Below are 20,632 nucleotides of genomic sequence, written 5' to 3' on the forward strand. Positions count from 1 at the left end.
GCCTTGTTATTGCCGATATACGGCCACAAATGTTGGAAAAAGTCATCGAAAATTGGACGTCCAGATTGGACTACATCATATGCTAAAAATCATATTTAAAATGTAATGCCACAAGATTACCTTGCGGATAAATAAAATTCATGTCAATCGAATAATCCATCGTTGTTTTATTGCAATTTGAAGTTCTTTAGCTCTAAAAAACACCCTTTTTAATCTTTATATAGGGTGGTTTGAAAGTTATGAGTAATTGAATAAATTGACAAAATCAATAAGACACTCTTTATCTCGATCATAAGAAGAGATAGACCCTTCAAATATAGGTTATTCTGACTCGCCTCAGTGTCCTCTATGTACCCTTAGCATGAATCACCCTGTATACCGTTCTGTGATAGATAGATAGATAGATAGATAGATAATATAGATAGATAGATAGATAGATAGATAGATAATATATTTATCCTGAATGACATTACATTAATGTATAGGACACGTCAATACTTAATACAATGCAATACTAAATTAACTGATTTCAGTTGAAAAATATTCATCCAGGTTATAGAAACAATTAAGAAACATAATTTTGGTAACTTCCTTCTTGAATTTCGATGGATTCAAGGACTTGATCCGGTTTGGTAGATGGTTGAACAGCTTGATCCCCACATATGTTGGAGACGATTCAAATCTGGATGTCTTATGGGTCGGAATACAGATGGTGAAATTGTGCCGTGTGTTGTATTCATGGAAACCAGAAGTTGTATCCAGCTCCGGCAACTTACTGTGAACAAACAGCAGACAGTTCAAAATATAAATGCAAGGCAATGGAAGGATTCTATGCTGGATGAAGATCGGCCTGCATGATTCTCGTGGTCTTAGGTTGAATATAAGTCGAATACACCTTTTTTGAGTTATGAAAATTCTGCTACTCGATGCTGAATTACCCCAAAGGACAACATTATACTTCAAATGGGCAAAAACCAGGGCGTAATAGACGGCAAGCAAACCCTCCAGAGGTAGCGAGTTCTTGAGGCGACTTAGAGCAAAAAAGGACCCATTCAATTTTTTGCTAAGATTATCAATATGGTAGTGCCATCTCAAACTGCTGTCAACGTGCACACCCAGAAATTTAACGCTATCAGTTGACTTAAGTTTACTGTCTTTGCATTGGATAACAAAAGGCACTTGAGGAATAGATTCTCTTAATTGGAAATGAATTATCTCTGTTTTGTTTAAATTCAACATGAGTGAGTTTCGATAGCACCAATCGGAAAATTGCTGGATAAGTCTGTTGCATTTATTTTCAAGCTCTTCCCTTGTTCTCCCTGAGACCCCCATCGACGTGTCATCAGCGAAAAGAGTGATAGAGTCGGCCTTAATAAAATCAGAAACATCGTTAACGAATAACAAAAAGATTAAAGGTCCCAATACAGATCCTTGAGGTACTCCCATAGATAGAGGATAACTTTCCGACCTGCAACTCTTATTCTCAACAAAGATACTGCGGTCAGACAGAAAACTAGAGATCCACCTCAGAAAAACTCCTCTAAATCCCATACTGTACATTTTATCCTCAATGAAGGAGAACTGCAAACAGTCGAATGCTCGCGAGAGATCAAAAAATATACCGGCAACATAGAGTCCACCATCCAAGCTGGTATATATGAACTCCAAAAATTGACAGACAGTAGTTTGCGTAGATTTACCCCTGCGGAAGTCATGCTGGGAGCCTGATATTATGGAGAACCTTTCCAAGTAATTCGCCATTTTGCCGTAGACAATTTTTTCCATGACTTTAGAGATGACGCTGAGCAGAGAAATAGGGCGATAATTTGCCATGCATGAGGGCTCGCCCTTCTTGAATACCGGAATTACCTTGGCCATCTTCAATAAGGAGGGAAATTTTCCTGATGTCACCGATAAATTGATCAAATAGGATAAATGTTCCGAAATGAGTGGTGCAATTTCTTTCATAATTATCACAGAGAGGAAGTCTGGACCTGAACTGGCGTTGTTCTTTAAACCATTTATAACTTCAAGAACTTCTCCGGGTAAGACAGGATAGAAAAAAAGTATTCTCACATAAGCCTTGAGTCGTACAGGAATTAGATGTTATATCTCCATAATGTTGCCGTAGGCTTTGAGCACATATAGATGTAAAATATTTACCAAATGCCTCCGCGACACCTACAGGATCAGAGAGAATGCGACCATTAGCATTCAAAACAATATCATCCGAAGGTTTCCTCTTCCGGTCAGTCTCTCTATCTACAAGCTTCCAGATTGTTTTGGTTTTGTTGTCGGATGCAGACAATATTCCATCATAAAATGACAACTTACTTGTCTTGAGTAATAGATTGTACTTTTTCTTTGCAGATCTGTAGGTATTATTCATCTCCATGGATTTCAGGTTCACTCTTAACCAGTGCAAACTTCTCAGATCCTTAGAAGCCTTTGTGATCTGAGGAGTGATCCAACTCTGACGACGACCGGATGAAGGACGTGCCCGTCTGATGGGACAAGATTCGTCAATCACAGATGTTAGGATCCTAAAAAAAACACTGGAACTGGAATCCACATCCAAGGAATGATATACGATGTCAAAGTCAGCGTCATACATCAACAATCGGAGACCTTCAAGATTTCCCTCCGACACCACACGAGAGCTTCTTATGGCATAGTCATTCGATCTGCTAACACAGTTTTGGCCGTAACTCAACAAAATGCACCTATGGTCTCCAATATCCGTTTCAATCACAAGCGTTGTGAGTAAATCTGAATCAGCAGTTGTGAAGATGTAATCCACCTTAGTTGATGAAGTTATGCCGTTGCAGTTGGTAAAAACTCTGGTAGGTTCCAAGGACGAGCAGTGCAAATTAAAACACATCAATAAATCCTCAAGATACAGTTTTCGAGTATCTCGCTCAGCTAAATAATGAATATTGAGGTCTCCGCATACAAATATAGCGGTAGACATATGTGCATATTTATGCAACACATGGAAGAGAATATTTAGGAACAAGTTGAAGTCACCAGTAGGAGGTCTGTATATACTGAGGATACAAATCTTAGAATTGTCAGTTTTAAGGTATATTCCACAAATCTCACAATGCATCTCAGTAGAAATCTTGCTGATATCATGAATGGGAAGAAAGTTGCAGTTGTTCTTCAGATAGATAGCTGCACCTCCATGTCGTCGGGAAGGACGGCAATAGGATGCCGCAATACGATAGCCGGGAAGAACCATATACTCCAAATGAGTTTCGTTACACCAGTGCTCAGAGATGCTAAGAACATGAGCTCTCCAAGGACGCAGTGATGTCCCCATTTTTGTTGTAATGATTTCATGTCGCTTGATACGTTCTCTTTAGATTGGCAGCAGATGATGTAGTAGGCTTTATATCATGACTTGTCTAAGGATTGGATGTTACACACATTTAGAAATGAGTTTTCTCGCTAGTTGGGTTCGGGGATAAGCTGAACGTATCAGAGAAAGGGCAATAATTGAAGCGCCACTGTATTAGATCGCATGAATACGTCCTGGCTAGGGTAATAGTATTTACAGGATTGAAAACATGTTCGACGAGCTGTTCATTGATTTACCCTCTAATACTTATGAAAACGTACGTTATCTTATTCTCTTCTTCGAACTACTTCTTCGGATGAGCAATTCATCACATGTAGGGCGGAAAAGGCCATCTCAATAAAATCGAATTTGTGAAAGGAGTTCAGAGTATTCTTACGTTCTTCGAAATAATACATTTTTGTTCCTGGAAAACCATCGGATGCCTTCATCGTTCTATCGAGAAAAATAATTTATAGATACCATTGGAAAGGAGAACAAAACTTCGAACAGCCATATGTACTGAACCCCTGATCGAATTTTGGCCATCAACAAACATAATTCAAGATGCCTATCTACCCCGGAAATTTCGATGTTTTTGCTCAGATTTGTCATCATTCTGCCGAATCATAGCTTTTGGACCATTTTCGACTAAAAATTCGAAAATTACAAACATTGTTCAGGGAACAATCGCTAAAAAATCAGAAGGTATCCATAATTCTTTTTACTGATCGTTAAGATGAAAACACGATCGAGGTGGAGATTTGTCATCGGTTTGCAGACAGGTAAAGGTGGAGGTACATATGAAGATTTTGAGGTTAAGGGAAACAACTCAACGTTGAACAAGAATATTTTTGAAGGGACTCAACACAAAGGGAGATATTGGTTTGTAAATATCTACTAAATGTGTTGTGTCCGAAAGCATTTTTATGTCTTGTTATGCCCTAAATCTTGTATTTTGGTAATCATATAGTATAGGGTGCAGAATTGAACAAGATGATTTGTGGTTGGATAAAAATATTTTATTGTGCGTAGAGTAAATACAAAGACTGCTGTTGGGTTTTGAGAAAACACTAGGAATAAGGTGGACGAAGACTTATACATTGCCTATGTTGATGGCAGTGAAACTCTGTCTTCTGGTTTTCAGGAGTTTAGGCTGGATATTCATATAAAGTAGATCTATTAAAGGAGACAATTCAAGGATAGATGAGAAAATTTTGGAGTGACTTAACACTAAGGGTCTTTCGAGTTGTGAGAGTTTTCTCACAAGAATGTGTACGAAGACATCTAGATGACTCATTATGAGCAGAATCTTGTATTTTGGTCACAATAAGATGATTTTGGGTCGAATAAGAAGATTTTATTTTGAGTAAATACATAATACTTATGACACCTACCTTATCTTATTCTCTTCTTCGAACTGCTTCTTCGGATAAGCAATTCATCACCTGTAGGGCGGAAAAGGTCATCTCAATAAAATCGAATTTGTGAAAAGAGTTCAGAGTGTTCACACGTTCTTCGAAATAATACATTTTTGTTCCTGGAAAACCATCGGATGTGTTCATCGTTCTATGGAGAAAAACGAATAATATATAGATACAATTGGTAAGGAGAACAAAACTTCTAACAGCCATATGTACTGAACCCCTAATCACATTTTAGCTATCAACAAACATAATTCAAGATGCTTACCTACCCCGGAAATTTTGATGTTTCAGCTCAGATTCGTCATCATTGAGACGAATAATAACTTTTGGACCATTGTCGGCTCAGAATTCGAAAATTACAAACATTGTTCAGGGAAAAAGCTCCCAAAAATCAGAGAAGCTTTGACGTTTGGGGGCTTTTGCAATCTTGTTCAAATTCATGTAATTTCTTCGAGAAATATCGCACAAACCTTCAAACCGTTGCTATTAGACCAATTAAAAAGTCCCCGGTCTAATGCACAAATGGCGGTGCTAGTATTAAATCCATATGATTTTAGTTAGTACCGACCTTCAAACGATACATGTCAAAATTTGGCAGCAGTCCGACCATTACTTTGTGAGATATTGTGTTGTGGGTGTAGCTACCTTTGTTTTTTGAAAAAAAGATGAAAAAAAAACAATTCCGTGTGCTGATAAAATATTGCTTTTTGAGGGGAAAAATACAGTTGAAGCAAAATCTTGGCTTGATGAAGAGTTTCCGTGGTTTGCAGCAGGAGAATCAACCATCATTGATTAGTATGCTAAGTTAAAACGTTGTGATGTACCCAGCTAGGGTAGGTTCGGTCAATCGTTATACAGTTGAAGGAATGGTTAATTAATACTCTCCAGACTCATCAAAGGGTATTTATTTCTTACTGCACACTGTAGTACTGATCACAGATGAAAACTCACATGATGTAATTCAAGAATGTGAGCATCAAATGAAAAAATGCTTTTGTCGTATGGACTTTGAAGGACTTTTTATTTATCGAAGTCAACATCGATGAAAAGTTTTTCGAAGAAAAATTTTATTAGGAATCCCCAATACAAACTAGATCTTCAGCAAAATTGAAGAAAAAAAAAAGGCCATTTGAAATATATCATTATGAACCAAGCTTATTTTTTTTTATTATTATAACAAATAGCGTAACTAATAGCTATGATGGTTGCCGACATCCGCCGCGGATATGGCACTTGAAGAAGAAGAAGATTATAACAAAGTACTATTCCTCAAAATTGTAGATATTTATGAAATGAGTTCATCAACATTCTCAATGAAATTTTGGATTAGATATTTCAAAATTCACGCCATTTAATTCATAAGGATTTTTACAATTCAAGAAATGAGGATAATGGTATATCAAAGCGTATTTGGATTCTCAATTCGATATCAAGTAATTATGGAAAGTAGAGAGTCTTTTTCGAAACCTAAAATAGAGTTCGTATTTCTCAACTCTTAGCTCTTATTATAAAGAAACCGTCTTTACAACCATAATCATAGGTGACCATTTGACAATCATTTCATTTCATCAAAATGTCAAAAATGCGGCCGCAAATTCCGACACGCACTAGTAGAACACGAGAAAGAAACGAGATCATCCCAATGCGTTACAAATTCATTCTCTCTGGGCTGAGGGTCTAATACGTTCACGATATTTTTACCACGATAATCGACGCCCACCCGCTCTTGCCCCTTTACGTTGCGACCCCTCTGCTTCCCAAGCAGTGTGGTGTAAACAGACTCTTAAGGGTTCTTCAAAGTATCCATTACTGATTATTTTGTTGACCTGAAGGGCCTGGTTGATTTGGGTCTGTATCAGGAGGATGATTGGTATCTTGAAAAGAACAAACATTTTTTCTTAGTCGTTTGACTTTTTTGATATGAGCTGTGGTTTCTCTAGATTTTTGAGTTAAACCACTAATTTTATTTTGTTGTTGTCGTTCAACTGTAACTTTTTCAAAAGGCGGGTCAGTTTTTCTGGGTCTCTTTCTTTCAACGTAGACTTCTCTTTGTGCTAGATTTGGGCGATCGTTTCTATTCTCATTTATTCTATTCAAATTTTTCTGCCCTTTTTCTTTATTCCGTTCGTAAATATGGTCAAAAAATGGTAATATTTCTTTCTTTCTTTTTTCGTTGTATTGCTCGTAAACTGTCATGTTCAAGTCAAATTCTGGTAATTTGTCGTAAAGTAAATGAAATGGAGAATATCCGGTCGTTGAATGTAATGATTGATTATAGATCAAAGTTGCAGTGATCATAAGATTTGAAGGATTTTCATTTGGATTTTTCAATTTCAAAATTCTGAGTTTTTCTAATAGTGTTGAATGAAATCTCTCAATAGGAGAGTTTGAACTTGGGTTATTCACAGTAGTAAAGTGTAAATCAATTTATTCAACTTACAATACTCTAAAAAGGTTGTTCAGTCGTGAACTACGGTCGTATTTCTTCTCGACCGACCCCGGTAGAATCTGATTTCGTATCGGCTGTCAGCGGAGAATCAGAACAGATTTTCAATATCGATCGTACGTGCTAATATAGAAAAGTTTCAAAAGAGACAAAATTGATTAATCTTCTGATAATTCATCATAATTAGTTAATTTATTTTCATCTATCTTCTGCATCGTCATCTAATAGTGTTAGTGAACAAAATAATATTGAACAACTATTCGTGAAGTGCCCTGAATTTATCATCAGCCAGGTGAAGCCACAGGTAATTAAGGGAGGTAAATTCCCCTGAATTCCCTTCCTTGGAACCTCCTTTTTGGAACCAGATTAGCGGTGATTCGCCTAGGTTTCTTCTGCAGCCCTGTTCACGCCAGCCGCTAGTCAATCCTGGCAACCAGGGATACTTTGGCACTTCGGGCGAACCCTTACGAAATCGGGTACGACCAATACCTCCTAGACTACAAGGCCTGGGTGCTCTCTTGTGACGTAAGCATACCCAGGGCATAGTCGACTGAACTGTGAGCGTTCGGCTTGTGACTCGTTTCACAATTATATGAATTATATTTGGAAGGCTTTTTGTTTAAAGAGGATGCCAGTCGTCAACTGAGCCTTTCATCGCATCCCATTCGTTTTTATTATGGAAAAAACCAAGTTTCAAAGAAAAAACCAATTTATTATCAATAAAACTGGATAATCAATATGATACCTATGTATATGTATATGTATGAAAACATTGAAATATCTCGAAAGTGGAATTCGAAAGTATTGAAATAACGAAAATTCGATAATATTGATATCTTCCATAAGGGATAATAATGATATAATTGGGAAACAAATGATTCATTTGAATTATATTCAAATGATGAACTTAGATGAAAATGACACTATCCACAAAAATGATTCGAAAAATCCTTGCCAGTAGGAGTAATCACTAGATAAGCTGAAATTCTAAGCATTATATCAAGATTATATCTACAAAATCACGTACTGAATTTTCTTGGAGAAAAATTGACTCAATATCTTTGTGAATGTTTACTGGGAGAACTATTATCACAAGTGATTATTGAGTATCAAATGTCTTCGCTTTTCTTTTATTGAATGTTTTAACTAGACGATCATTAGTTTTTCCGCAGTAGTTCTTCAAAAGAGTATTTGTAGTGCATGTTATCACTATATTAGCTATCAATTCACCGGAATGAATTTCGCAATGAATTTCTGGCAACATTTCATTCTGAATAATATATTTCGAAATAAATTGAATGAGACATGTTCGCTTATTATGAATACTAAGGAATGTCTCTTCGAATTCTTGAATTATTTTATTGAAAATTAAATATGAATATAAAACTATTTGTATAACAGAATCTTGAGGATAAAGCAATCGTCCTCGACTTAGATTAGTAATGAGACAGTAATTATCTTCAACAATAAGCTTACATCTTTCACACTGAATTTTCCTCAGAACAATATAACAACAATAACCTGCTAAATAAGTAATCACAGGCATGTCTTCCTTAATATTATCTATGTCGCTCTCTTCTACAATGAGATTCGGATTGAATGTATTATATTCTTGGTTCTGGTCGGTGAAATCAATATTTTCATAAAACTTTTTGATATCAATATTACCGAATGTTCGTGATTTTAACGTGAGAAGTGACTGAACTCTTAGCCTTTTTTCGGATTCATACAATTGTCGTATTGAAATGTGGTACTGTCCACCGGCGAGTTGACGATATTTACCGAATCTACTTTCCAATTCGTCAGTCTGAAATTTTCCCAATAAAACGTATTTCATGTTCAATTCAGAAAAACAATATTTCAATACCTCTGTCATTCCATATACTGTATGACTAAGGGCTGCATGAGTATGTATTCGTAGGGAACTTAAAAGCGTGCACTTTCGGTCCATTTTTGTAATTTCCCCTGCACCCAGGAACACAACACATATAAGGCATTTTCTCAACACAGGTAGTACTTAAAAGTACAGTCCAATATCACTGAACACTAATTATTCACACAAATTTCACAACAGGTTGAATAACCTTGCTAACAAGTGTTGAAAAACTAACAAAACAAGTGAATATCACGGTTCAGTTGTGTCGACTGGGATATAAGAAGCGTCCCTAAACCCGAGCCCTAAATATTAAAATGACCTGGGATGGTTGACGTCACAAGATTTTCGGGTCGAGTACCGTGGCCTTGTTTTCTAGGAGGTATTGGTACGACCGGGTGACGCCAAAGCGGCCATCTTTTCATAACGACCACCAGCGGCCCATCCCCAGTGCAGTGCTGCCAACCCTACCTAAATTTAGGTTGATCTACCTAAATTCGAACTATTCTACCTATCTACCCTTTTTTGAGCTCGATCTACCTTAATTCAGCTCCGCGCGAACTTTACGGTTTTAGATCAACGACAAACCGTTTTACCAGTAACGTGACTATGAAAAAATTTATTCCTTATTAACGCTTTCACATCTTAGTTTTTACGCACGCCATTGGATACGAAGATCTCCGGATATCAGCGGCGGAGTTTCAGAAACTTACAGATGCAAAGAAAGGACCGAAATGGGCAATAAACTAATAAATAACGATGGCTGCGCCTCAATACGCACTTGCTTGATAGAAAAATAGCGATAGAAAATATGGTTGCATGTACGTAGGAAACATAGATAGGTTCGTATTGCTCGCAGATTAATTGAATCGATCCTTATGCTTAAAAAAAAACAGAATAAAATAAGATCGTCGAAAGGAATAAGATGAGACCCTCTGAATGCATCGATGGCTGCTGTCGGGAAGCAATAAAAGACCCTTTTGGGTGTTAAAATAATAAAAGTTTTTGGACAACAAGCGTTTTCTTGCAAATTATCCACATCTGTTGAAATGAAATATTTGAAAGACTATTTATTCTTTCGTGTTCAAGTAGTAAAGAAAACAACTTTCTTTAAAGTAGGCTGTTTTAGTAGAATTGCAGAATCGGGATATTGCGATTTTGACGAAACAGAAAAGGTGTCCTTTTGTATAGGTAGGTAAGTTTTTTGCTGAATTTATCGAAAATATGAGTGCCAGTGATAGTGGAGGCGAAGAAAAAAGTCGTGGTCCATTACCGAAGAAAAGCAACCAGACCTATAAGAGTGATTGCGAAAAATTATCATTATTTTAAATCATTACATAAATATATTTCTTTGTTTTTCAAATTTTTTTTTATTATGTAAATTCTTATATTTTTTATTAATTCATCAATATTTATCATTAATAAAGTATAATTCTATGGACTCAGTTCTTTCGAAACTCCTAAAAAAAAAGAAAAAATAATCTACCTAAATTTGGCAACATCTACCTAAATTTCGAACCTCTATCTACCTTTATTTGAGCTCAGTGGGTTGGTAGCACTGCCCCAGTGCAAGATAAGAAGCAAGCAACGACAGTCACATTGTAATTTATAACTGTATTTCTTACGCTAAGATTTCAGTTATTGATTATTGTTTACAATAAAGTTTTCAGTAGTTTATACGTATTTTTATTTATCAATGAGCAAGGATCACACCCAATCAAAATCCACGTGAACATAATTTGGTCAAACTTCGAGACGGATTCAAGCAGAGCATCGAACAAAGGAGTTTCAAGTAAACAGGGAGTCTACAAAAGTATCAGAGTGAGTCCTATATTCCTTTCCATATCACCTTACTTCTTATCATTGCATCAGAACAATTTAATATCGTTTTATCTTTCCGATCATCATTTATTATATTCGAGCTATTTGATAGTGCAGTTTTCATAGTAGTTTCGTTTATTCCTTCACATAATCATGTCGAATGCCGAAGAATCAGTGGCAGCCGATGGATTAAGAGCTCTCGTTGCGAGACGTGGTAAGATAAAAGGGCAAATTACAAGATTCACGTCATTTCTAAGTAGAGCAAATTCCGCAGTACCTGAATTACAGGATAGATTAGAGAAAATTGAATGCGTTTGAACGGAATTTGACGACGTTCAAACTAAGATCGAGTTCATTGACGATTCTGAAAAACAAGAAGAATATAGGGCTGAATTTGAAGATACGTATTTCGAAGTCGTATCTCGCGCTAAGGGCATTTTAGCTGATGCAGCGACCTTGCACAATTCTCGAATGCAGTGTAGTTCGGGCAATTCTGCTTTCAACGCTGTACACTCTTCAAGTGTACAGCTACCTTCCATTAACTTACCAAAATTTACTATTACTATTACTATTTATTTATGACATGTAGAGATACAAGCATAAAAATGCACCATCAATATTACATGGTAAGTCACAACAGCAGAAATTTACAAATATGTATATAACATAGGACGTATTTTATACAAACTATTTCATTACATTACAAGATAAAAAATTCTCTCAAGTCGTAAATTGTTTCCTTGAGTAACAAATTTTTCACCTTCCCTTTAAATTGAGCGAATGGAAGCGTTTTAAATTCTGGAGGGAGTCTATTGTAAAGTTTAACCGCAGTGTAGTTTGGACCTTGTTGGGTCCTCTTTATCCTGGAGTGAGGTATCACCAGTGAGCTTTTTCCTCGAGTGTTATATTCATGGTAATTTGAGCCCGCTGGATACTGCTTCAGATGTTGGTGCACATAGCTCACTGAGGCAAGTATATAGGCAGATGTTATGGTGAGCAAGCCCTCCCTTTTAAATACCTCCCGACAGCTTTCTGTACTTTTCATACTGAAAAGTACTCGAATGGCCTTCTTTTGTTGTAGCAGGACTCTTGAAGCATCGCTGCACTGTCCCCAAATTATTATTCCATATAGGGCCTGACTATAGAAACTAGAAAAATATGTGAGTCTTGCCGTCTCCAAATCTGATATCTGCTTCACCCGCCTTATCATGAATATCGCGGTTGACAATTTTGTTACACAAGTTATCTATGTGTAATCCCCAACTAAGAGATGACTGGAATTCAAGACCAAGGTAAGTCAATGAACAACTATCACGAGCGTTGTTGTGAAAAATTATCTTTTGTGTTTTCTCCTCATTCATTTGTAGACCGTTTACTTGGAACCAGTTTTTGGCAGAAATTATCGCCCTATCTGTTCTGTCTTCTAGATCTTCCCTTGACTTTGATCTGTTCATTAGTCCAGTATCGTCCGCATAGCAAATTATTCTTTCGGTTGCGACGTTGTCATAAATGTCGTTCATATAGAGTATGAACAATATAGGCCCTAATATAGAGCCTTGCGGTACACCAACCTTCAACTCCAACACTCGCGAGATGTTATTTCCCCATTTGGTGGCCTGAAATCTATTTGTCAGAAAAGACTTGAATATTGCATAAGCCTTTCCCCTGATGCCGCAACTCTGTAATTTTTGGAGCAGAGATTCATGACAAACACTGTCGAAAGCCTTGCTCAGATCCAGGCATGCCAACTCCACAATCTCTCCGCGGTTGAAAGCCTCCAGAACAACCTCCAACACATCAATCATTGCGGTGACCGTAGACTTCCCACGTCGAAAACCATGTTGCGCCTCATGCAGAATATTCTCCTTCGCAATGAAGTCCACCAGTCTATTCTTCAATACAAGTTCGAATACCTTTGAGAACATCGGTAGTATAGATATCGGCCTGTAATTTCCACACTCAGACGAATCCCCTTTTTTAAAAATGGGGGTTATTAGGGCAATTTTTAGTTTATCAGGAAAAACTTCTCGTTCTATACACGCGTTAAAAATTTTACTCAAAGGTGCCTTTATATATGTGATGATCTTTTTCATTATTGTAACTGACATACCATATATGTCTTTGCTATTTTTATTTTTCAAGCTCAAAACTATTTTTTCCATCTCTTCTTCTGTGACTGGAGCCAGGTACATAGATTTAAATGTTTTTGAACCGATTTTTTGGAGGGATTCGTTCGGAGAACTCATTTGTGTTGAAACTCCATCTTTCGCCCGACTTCCGATGGATGCAAAAAAATGGTTCAAAGCTTCTGCGGTTATGTTTTCTTCAACAGCTACTGGTTTTAGTTTTTTATTGGTTTCTTTACGTATTATGCTCCATATTGTTTTATATTTATCACAAGCCCTTTGGATTCTATTGGCATTCCTTTTCCTGACGTTCTGTGTTATCAATTCCCTCAATCTCTTTCTGAGCTGGATATATGCATTTCTGCTTTCGGCGTCGTTTTTTATTTTCATAATGGTTTCCATGGCATCCATTCTATTTTTTAACTCTTGAATTTCCTTTGTTTTTTTATAGTTCTTCTTTCTGACTATGACCACTTGTTTTTCAGGGAAGGATCGTTCATAAATTTTCACAATTTCTTCATGGAAATTATCAAAATAAACTTCAGCATCATCGGCGTGTAAATGCTCCCAATCTACAGCCATAACCGAGCGAATGAAACGGTGAGTATTTTTCCCATTTATTGGTCTAACGATCCTATACTCATTTTGTTTTTCAGATTCACCAATCTCAGGAATCTTCAAGATTTGTGCGCGATGGTCCGACAAGTGTGGTTCACAAGTGACGTGTTGGCATACCTCCTTTGAGACGTTTGTGAACATATTGTCGATACATGTACTTGAGCAGCTGTTTTCTCTGGAGGGAAGTTCAAAAATGTACTTCATATTAAAAGTCTCAAATATACTTATTAGTTTATTTCTGTCCCTCGACGGCTTTATGAGGTCTATATTAAAATCTCCCGAGAATATAATTCTATCTTCGGAGTAATTATTGTAGCAGTTTTCAAGTACTTCATTCAGAACAGAAAAAAAATAGTCAATATCAGACGATGGTGGCCTATAGATCTGTATTAGAGTCAGTCTAAGTTTAGGAAATCGCACAGCTGCTATTTCCGTCACCTTTTCTACAGCTAGACGTGATAGATCCAGAAGTTCTTTGTACTGTAAATCATCTCTTACTATTATTGCTGCCCCACCATGACAAGATGATGTTCGACAGAACTTACCGGCGATATTGTATCCAGGTATATAAATCCTTTCAATCAAGTCCTGCGATAGCCAATGTTCAGAGAGCGCTGCTATATCTACTTTTTGTTCGTGCAGGAAGTCTGAAAAGATTTCAATTTTATTTCGCAACGACTGAATATTCAAGTTCGTCAAAGTCAGGTATCGTGACAACAGGGTTTCATCTGGTGGATGCGCTACTCCCTCGAAAAAATGTGAAACGTCTGATGGTTACACCATTCGGCCAATTCTCGCTCATGCATAACTTCTCTTTCAGATCAAAGTCCCCACCTATTTTGAAGGACAGGCTTTTTGCATCTTGTCTTGCACTGAGTCTTTCGATAATAAAGTTGCGTCCTGGAAACACTAATTCAAGATGTTTTTTTATTGCTTCTTCCGTAGTATGCAACTGCACCCTGCCAACGTGAACCCATATTCTCTGCTCAGTACCGGAGAAAGCATCAGGGTCGGTTTGTGTTTGTCTCGTTCCTTTTATGAATTTGGGGAGGTTCTGCTTGTCCTTTGTTGGTTTTCTGAGTGGAACGATTTTAGTGCCATCTGTCGATTCTTCTTGGCTGATACTACCTTCATTCTTTTGATTTGATATTTTATTGACTGATAGCGAACAGATGTCTTCCGATTCATTTGTACCTCGTTTGTTTTTAAAGGATACAGGTTTCTTCCACATTGTCCCCTGACTTGAAATTGTGTTCGCTGATGTCACTTGTCCCGATGGAAGCGGTGATTTGTTTATTCTCGCTCCATTGGATTGAATAGAATTTTTTCTATAAGAGTCAAATTTTTCCAAAAGGTCTACTTGTTTTTTTAATATGGAAATCTTGTCACTCAGTTCGGTGATCAGGATATCTTTCTGTTCGATGATTAAATTAAGGTATTTAGATTCTTCCTCTGATTGTTTACTATCATCGTTTTCTCCTATTTTACTCGTGTTCATTTCCTCACAACATAATTCTTTTAACGACTTTTCATAGAGAGATTCATTCAAGTTTGTTAATCTAATCTTCAACTTTTCAATTTCTGCATCTTTTTGATCACAATGACAGATTTGCTTTTTGGTTATGTTTTCACAACAAATCACTGCTCCTTCAGAGTTTACATAAGTTCCTTTTATTTTTAGAATGCAACTATGGTGGTATTTTCGACTACATTTCGCACAGTTCACAAACGTTTTTACTTCCCTTGAGCACTTTCCGCATGTTAAATCAGGATTTATTTGGACCTTAGACATTTTGTTTACACCGCTCTGTCAACTCTAATATAAACACTGATGGAAGGTACGACAAATGGATGGCCTTCAAGGATGCTTTTGACGCTTTAATTGATAAAAATAAAACTTTAGCAAACGTACAAAAGTTCTTTTATCTTAAATTATCGGTCACAGGAGTTGCCTCAGAGGTGATAGCAGATTTAGAGGCCACGGATAGTAATTATAATGTTGCATGGAAACTTTTACAAGACAGGTTTGAGAACAGAAAGTTGATTTGTCATACTCATGTTAGAGCAATTTTTGAATTACCAACAATTTCAAAAGAAGCATCTTCCAATTTACAAAGATTGGTAGATGACTTTCAGAAGAATATCAGAGCATTGAATAACTTAGGTGAACCTACTGATCAGTGGAGTACTTTATTGGTATATCTTGTATCATCTAAATTAGATATAAACACGCAAAAAGAATGGAATAGAGAATCATCCAAACTTACTCAGCCAACAATTAAAGAACTCATGCAATTTCTTACGGAAAGGTGTCATTTTCTAGAATCAATTGAGTCAAATAGAAAAATTTCGGTCAGGCCACAAGAAAAAACATTAGCGCATTTTTCCCAAAACCTTTCATGCTTTCTTTGCAAGGGTGCACATTATTTATACACTTGTAAAAAATTCCTTGATTTGTCAGAAAAATCTCGCTACAATGAAGCCGCAAAATTAGGATTATGCATTAATTGCCTAAGAAAGGGTCATAAATTGTCAGATTGCAAGTCAAGCGGTTGTAGAAAGTGCAATAAAAAACACAATTCGCTACTTCATTTCGAGAAAACCGAAAATTCAAACACTTATGTTGCTAATGGCACCACTGAACAAGCTAGCTTGAACATGTTATCATTCGTGGCACCTTCGTCACGATTACAGGGTGCAACAACCGAATCAGTCTCAATTGCGATGCATTCGGAATCGAGACAAGTGGGAAAAGAACCATACGTTCTTTTGTCTACAGCGATTGTCAATGTTATTGGCAATAGCGGAAACTTTGAAAACGCTAGAGTCATTTTAGATGCAGGCTCACAGAGCAACTTTATGACGAGAGAACTATGCTCGAGATTGAATTTACCTGTAAGGAAAGATGATATAAAGGTCATTGGTTTAAAGAGTGCTACATCTAATGCATGCCTGAGAACAACAGCCACAATAAAATCTTCAACAAGTAATTTTTCAGTAAAATTATCATTTTTAGTAGTTAACAAAATCACGGAATGTATTCCCACGGTCTCATTTGATGCCAGTAAATTAGAAATTCCTGAATCGGTAACATTAGCCGATCCTACCTTCAATGTTTCAAATCAGATAGACGTATTAATTGGCGCGGAAATATATCATGATTTATTAGAAATAGGAAGAATAAAGTTGGGTACTGGTAAGCCTACCCTGGTGAAGTCGAGGCTAGGGTGGATTTTGTCAGGTCCGATTTTATTTCATGATCCAAAACAGACAAGGCATTGTAACTTGTCTTCTAATCAAGCTGTTCAGAACATACTAGAACAATTTTGGCATATTGAAGACGTGGAAATTCCATCAGTTCGTAAGGAATCTGAATGTGAACGCATATTCAGGGAAACTTCAAACACAAACGAATCAGGCCGATATGTAGTTCAGCTTCCTATGGTAAATTCAGGTCTGAGGTTGGGCAATTCATTGGACACGGCGATTTCCCGATTTTATGCGTTGGAAAGAAAATTGAACAGAGACCCAGAATTGCATAGGAGATATCACGATTTCATGACAGAGTACCTATTGTTGGGACATATGTCTGAGTTGACTGAATCACAAATTGGGGATCAAATTGAACAGATGATATTTTATATGCCACATCATGGTGTCCTAAAGGAGGACAGTATTACGACGAAATTGAGGGTTGTTTTCGATGCCAGCGCGAAAAGTGGTAATGGAGTATCTCTGAACAACGTGTTATTAGCAGGTCCATGTATACAGGAAGATATATTCAGCATTCTTCTCAGATTCAGAAAACATAATTTTGTCATGATCGCTGATATCGAGAAAATGTATCGGATGATCGAGGTCTGGGAATCGCAAAAGGACCTTCAGCGTATAGTTTCGCGATTTAATTCCAGCCAACCGATTTCCCATTACCGTCTCAATACACTAACGTATGGCACAAGTCCTGCTAGTTTCATTGCTACCAGATGCCTACATGAATGCGCTTTCGAAAAACGCGAATCTTTTCCGGAGTCCGCAGAGGTTGTCCTCTCAGACTTCTATGTCGATGATTTGATCACCGGAGCCAATACAGTCCACGAATCAATCACATTGAAACACGAAATTTCAAGCATGTTGAGTGCACATGGGTTCAATTTGAGAAAATGGGCTAGTAACGACATGTCCATACTTGAAAGCGATCGTGAGAAAAATCAAGGATCTGAACATTTTATTGCGAAGGATGCCAGCCATAAAACCTTAGGCGTTCAATGGCAGTCTGATTCAGATACCTTGCATTATAAGATCAATTTAAAATGTAACAAGAACGTCAATAAACGAACAATTTTATCCACCATAGCATAAATTTTTGATCCTATGGGGTTAGTTGGACCAGTATCAATAAAGGCGAAAATAATTTTACAGGAGTTGTGGCATTCAAATATTGGATGGGATGATCCTGTACCACCAATCTTAGAATCGAAGTTTAAATCTTTCAGGGATCATCTAGCGGACTTGGGTCAGTGTTACGTTCCTAGACAAGCTGTTCTTCGCAATTGCATATCAATAAGCATGCATTCATTCTGTGACGCATCTCAGAAAGCCTATGGGGCGTGCATTTATTTGTTGTCAGAGGACGAGTTGGGAAATCGGGGGTGCAGATTACTTTGCGCAAAATCGAGAGTCGCGCCGCTCAAGGTTTTAACTTTACCTCGTTTGGAGCTCAGTGGAGCCCTTTTGCTCGCGCGACTAGTTAGTAAGGCAGTAGATGCCTTGAAAATTGAATTGAACTCCAAATTCTATTGGACTGATTCCAGCATAGTATTACACTGGATTCGATCAGAGTCTACCAATTGGCAGACTTTTGTTGCTAATCGCGTCGCGGAAATCCAACAACTTACTGATCGTGAAGGTTGGAGACACGTAAAAGGTGAGGATAATCCTGCAGATGTGATTTCCAGGGGTTTGGATCCAGATAATTTGAAAACTTGCGACCTGTGGTGGTCTGGACCAACTTGGCTAGTTGAAGATCAATATTATTGGCCTAAATCTATTATTACGTTGAGACCTGATTCTTTACCCGAAAGAAAGAAATTGCCTGAGTTCCAAGTATGTTCTCTATCGCATATAGATGATCACTTCGACTTGATCAAAAAATACTCATCAATGTCCAAATTGATTAATATTGTGGCGTATATATTAAGATTTGCGTTCAATTGCAGAAATAAAGCTAGATCTCAAACAGATAAATTGAATGTAGAAGAATTAGATCAGTCCTTGACTGTAATAGTTAAAATGGTTCAACTTCACGCGTTCTCGGATGAACTAAATGCTCTTAAGGGTAGCAAACCTCTTAAGGCGTCCAGTAGCATTCTTGCAATGAATCCATTCATAGACGACCAGGGAATTCTCAGAATGGGAAGTAGAATTGCTAGAGCTACATTGGCATATGATACCAAATTTTCGATTTTATTGCCACATAATCATCATTTCACCAACATACTGATCATTTATGAACATAAACGCCACTTACACGCTGGAGGACAAACTACTCTTACGGCAATCAGGCAACGGTTTTGGATCATTAAAGGAAAATCAACTGTCAAAAAGATCTTGAATAAATGTGTCACATGCTTTCGATTCAAGCCAAAATTTATAACGCAACAGATGGCAGAATTGCCAGCGAGTAGGGTGACACCCTGCAGACCATTTCTGATATCTGGCACTGATTTCGCAGGACCATTTTTAATTAAGGATGGAAGACTGAGAAATCGGAGGCTAGTTAAGGCATACATATGTATCTTTGTCTGTTTTTCCACAAAGGCGGTACATATAGAGTTAGTGGGCGATCTCACAACAGAGAGTTTCTTAAACGCATTCAAGCGGTTTGTATCCAGACGAGGATTGTGCACGGACGTTTATTCGGATAACGGCACTAACTTTGTTGGTGCCAATAATGAGTTGAAGGAGATATATGCCCTTTTTTCTGAGGCTCCTCACAATGAGCAGATAAATAAATATTTTTTAGAAAATCACGTAAGGTGGCACTTTGCACCAGCACGATCACCACATTTTGGTGGTCTTTATGAAGCGGCGGTGAAGTCTGCGAAATTTCACTTAGCTCGAGTAGTCGGTAACGTCAGTTTGACTTATGAAGAATTAAGTACTGTTCTGATGCAGATAGAAGCCGCCCTGAATTCACGACCTCTTATCCCAATTTCCTCTGAACCTACCGACCTTGTTGCCCTCACCCCAGCTCACTTTCTGATCGGCGATGCTTTAACAAGCATCCCTCAGGTCGATGTCACCGCAATCCAAATGAATAAACTCACCAAATATAAGATGTTGCAGCAAATGTTACAGCACTTCTGGGCACGTTGGAAGAAGGAGTATCTAACAACTCTACACCAACGTACCAAATGGAAAGGGAAGACTGCAGCAAATGAACAACTCCTTATGGGTAGAATGGTGCTGATTAAGGACGAGAAGACCCCGCCCCTTAAATGGCCATTAGGACGTATAATTGAGGTTTTTCCAGGGCAAGATGGTCAGATCCGAGTTGTATCAGTACGAACTATGAATGGAGAATATCGAAGATCTGTGACCAAGATTTGCCCGTTACCAATCGATTTCGAAAGTCAAGACTTTCAAGGGGGCCGGGATGTTCACGCCAGCCGCTAGTCAATCCTGGCAACCAGGGATACTTTGGCACTTCGGGCGAACCCTTACGAAATCGGGTACGACCGGGTGACGCCAAAGCGGTCATCTTTTCATAACGACCACCAGCGGCCCATCCCAGGGTTGCCGTTCGTACGATAATTATCGTTTTGTACGATAATTTGCTGCTCAATACTATGTACGATACCGCATGTACGATAATAGCGTTTTGTACGATAATTTCAGTGTACCTATCATTTGAGCTAAAGTGTCCATAGATACTCAAAATATAATGAAACTCAGTATGACCAGATTTAGTAGATATCCAATTTT

General features: G+C 37.6%; 2 protein-coding genes across 2 annotated transcripts; both read left to right on the forward strand.

Annotated features, from left to right (window-relative positions):
• Positions 1-15,499: 15,499 nt before the first annotated feature.
• Positions 15,500-18,007, forward strand: LOC123686141. The gene has a single exon (XM_045626133.1). The coding sequence runs from the start codon at positions 15,500-15,502 to the stop codon at positions 18,005-18,007; it is 2,508 nt and encodes an 835-aa protein (XP_045482089.1).
• Positions 18,008-18,019: 12 nt separating this feature from the next.
• LOC123686142 lies at positions 18,020-20,323 on the forward strand. The gene has a single exon (XM_045626134.1). The coding sequence runs from the start codon at positions 18,020-18,022 to the stop codon at positions 20,321-20,323; it is 2,304 nt and encodes a 767-aa protein (XP_045482090.1).
• The last annotated feature ends 309 nt before the right edge of the window (positions 20,324-20,632 follow it).

This window comes from Harmonia axyridis, chromosome X (assembly GCF_914767665.1).
Source record: "Harmonia axyridis chromosome X, icHarAxyr1.1, whole genome shotgun sequence".
In the NCBI taxonomy this organism is placed as follows: domain Eukaryota; kingdom Metazoa; phylum Arthropoda; class Insecta; order Coleoptera; family Coccinellidae; genus Harmonia; species Harmonia axyridis.

Coding starts and splice junctions, on each gene's coding strand:
- LOC123686141 (XM_045626133.1), top strand. CDS start 15,500: ATGGCCTTCAAGGATGCTTTTGACGCTTTAATTGATAAAAATAAAACT.
- LOC123686142 (XM_045626134.1), top strand. CDS start 18,020: ATGGGGTTAGTTGGACCAGTATCAATAAAGGCGAAAATAATTTTACAG.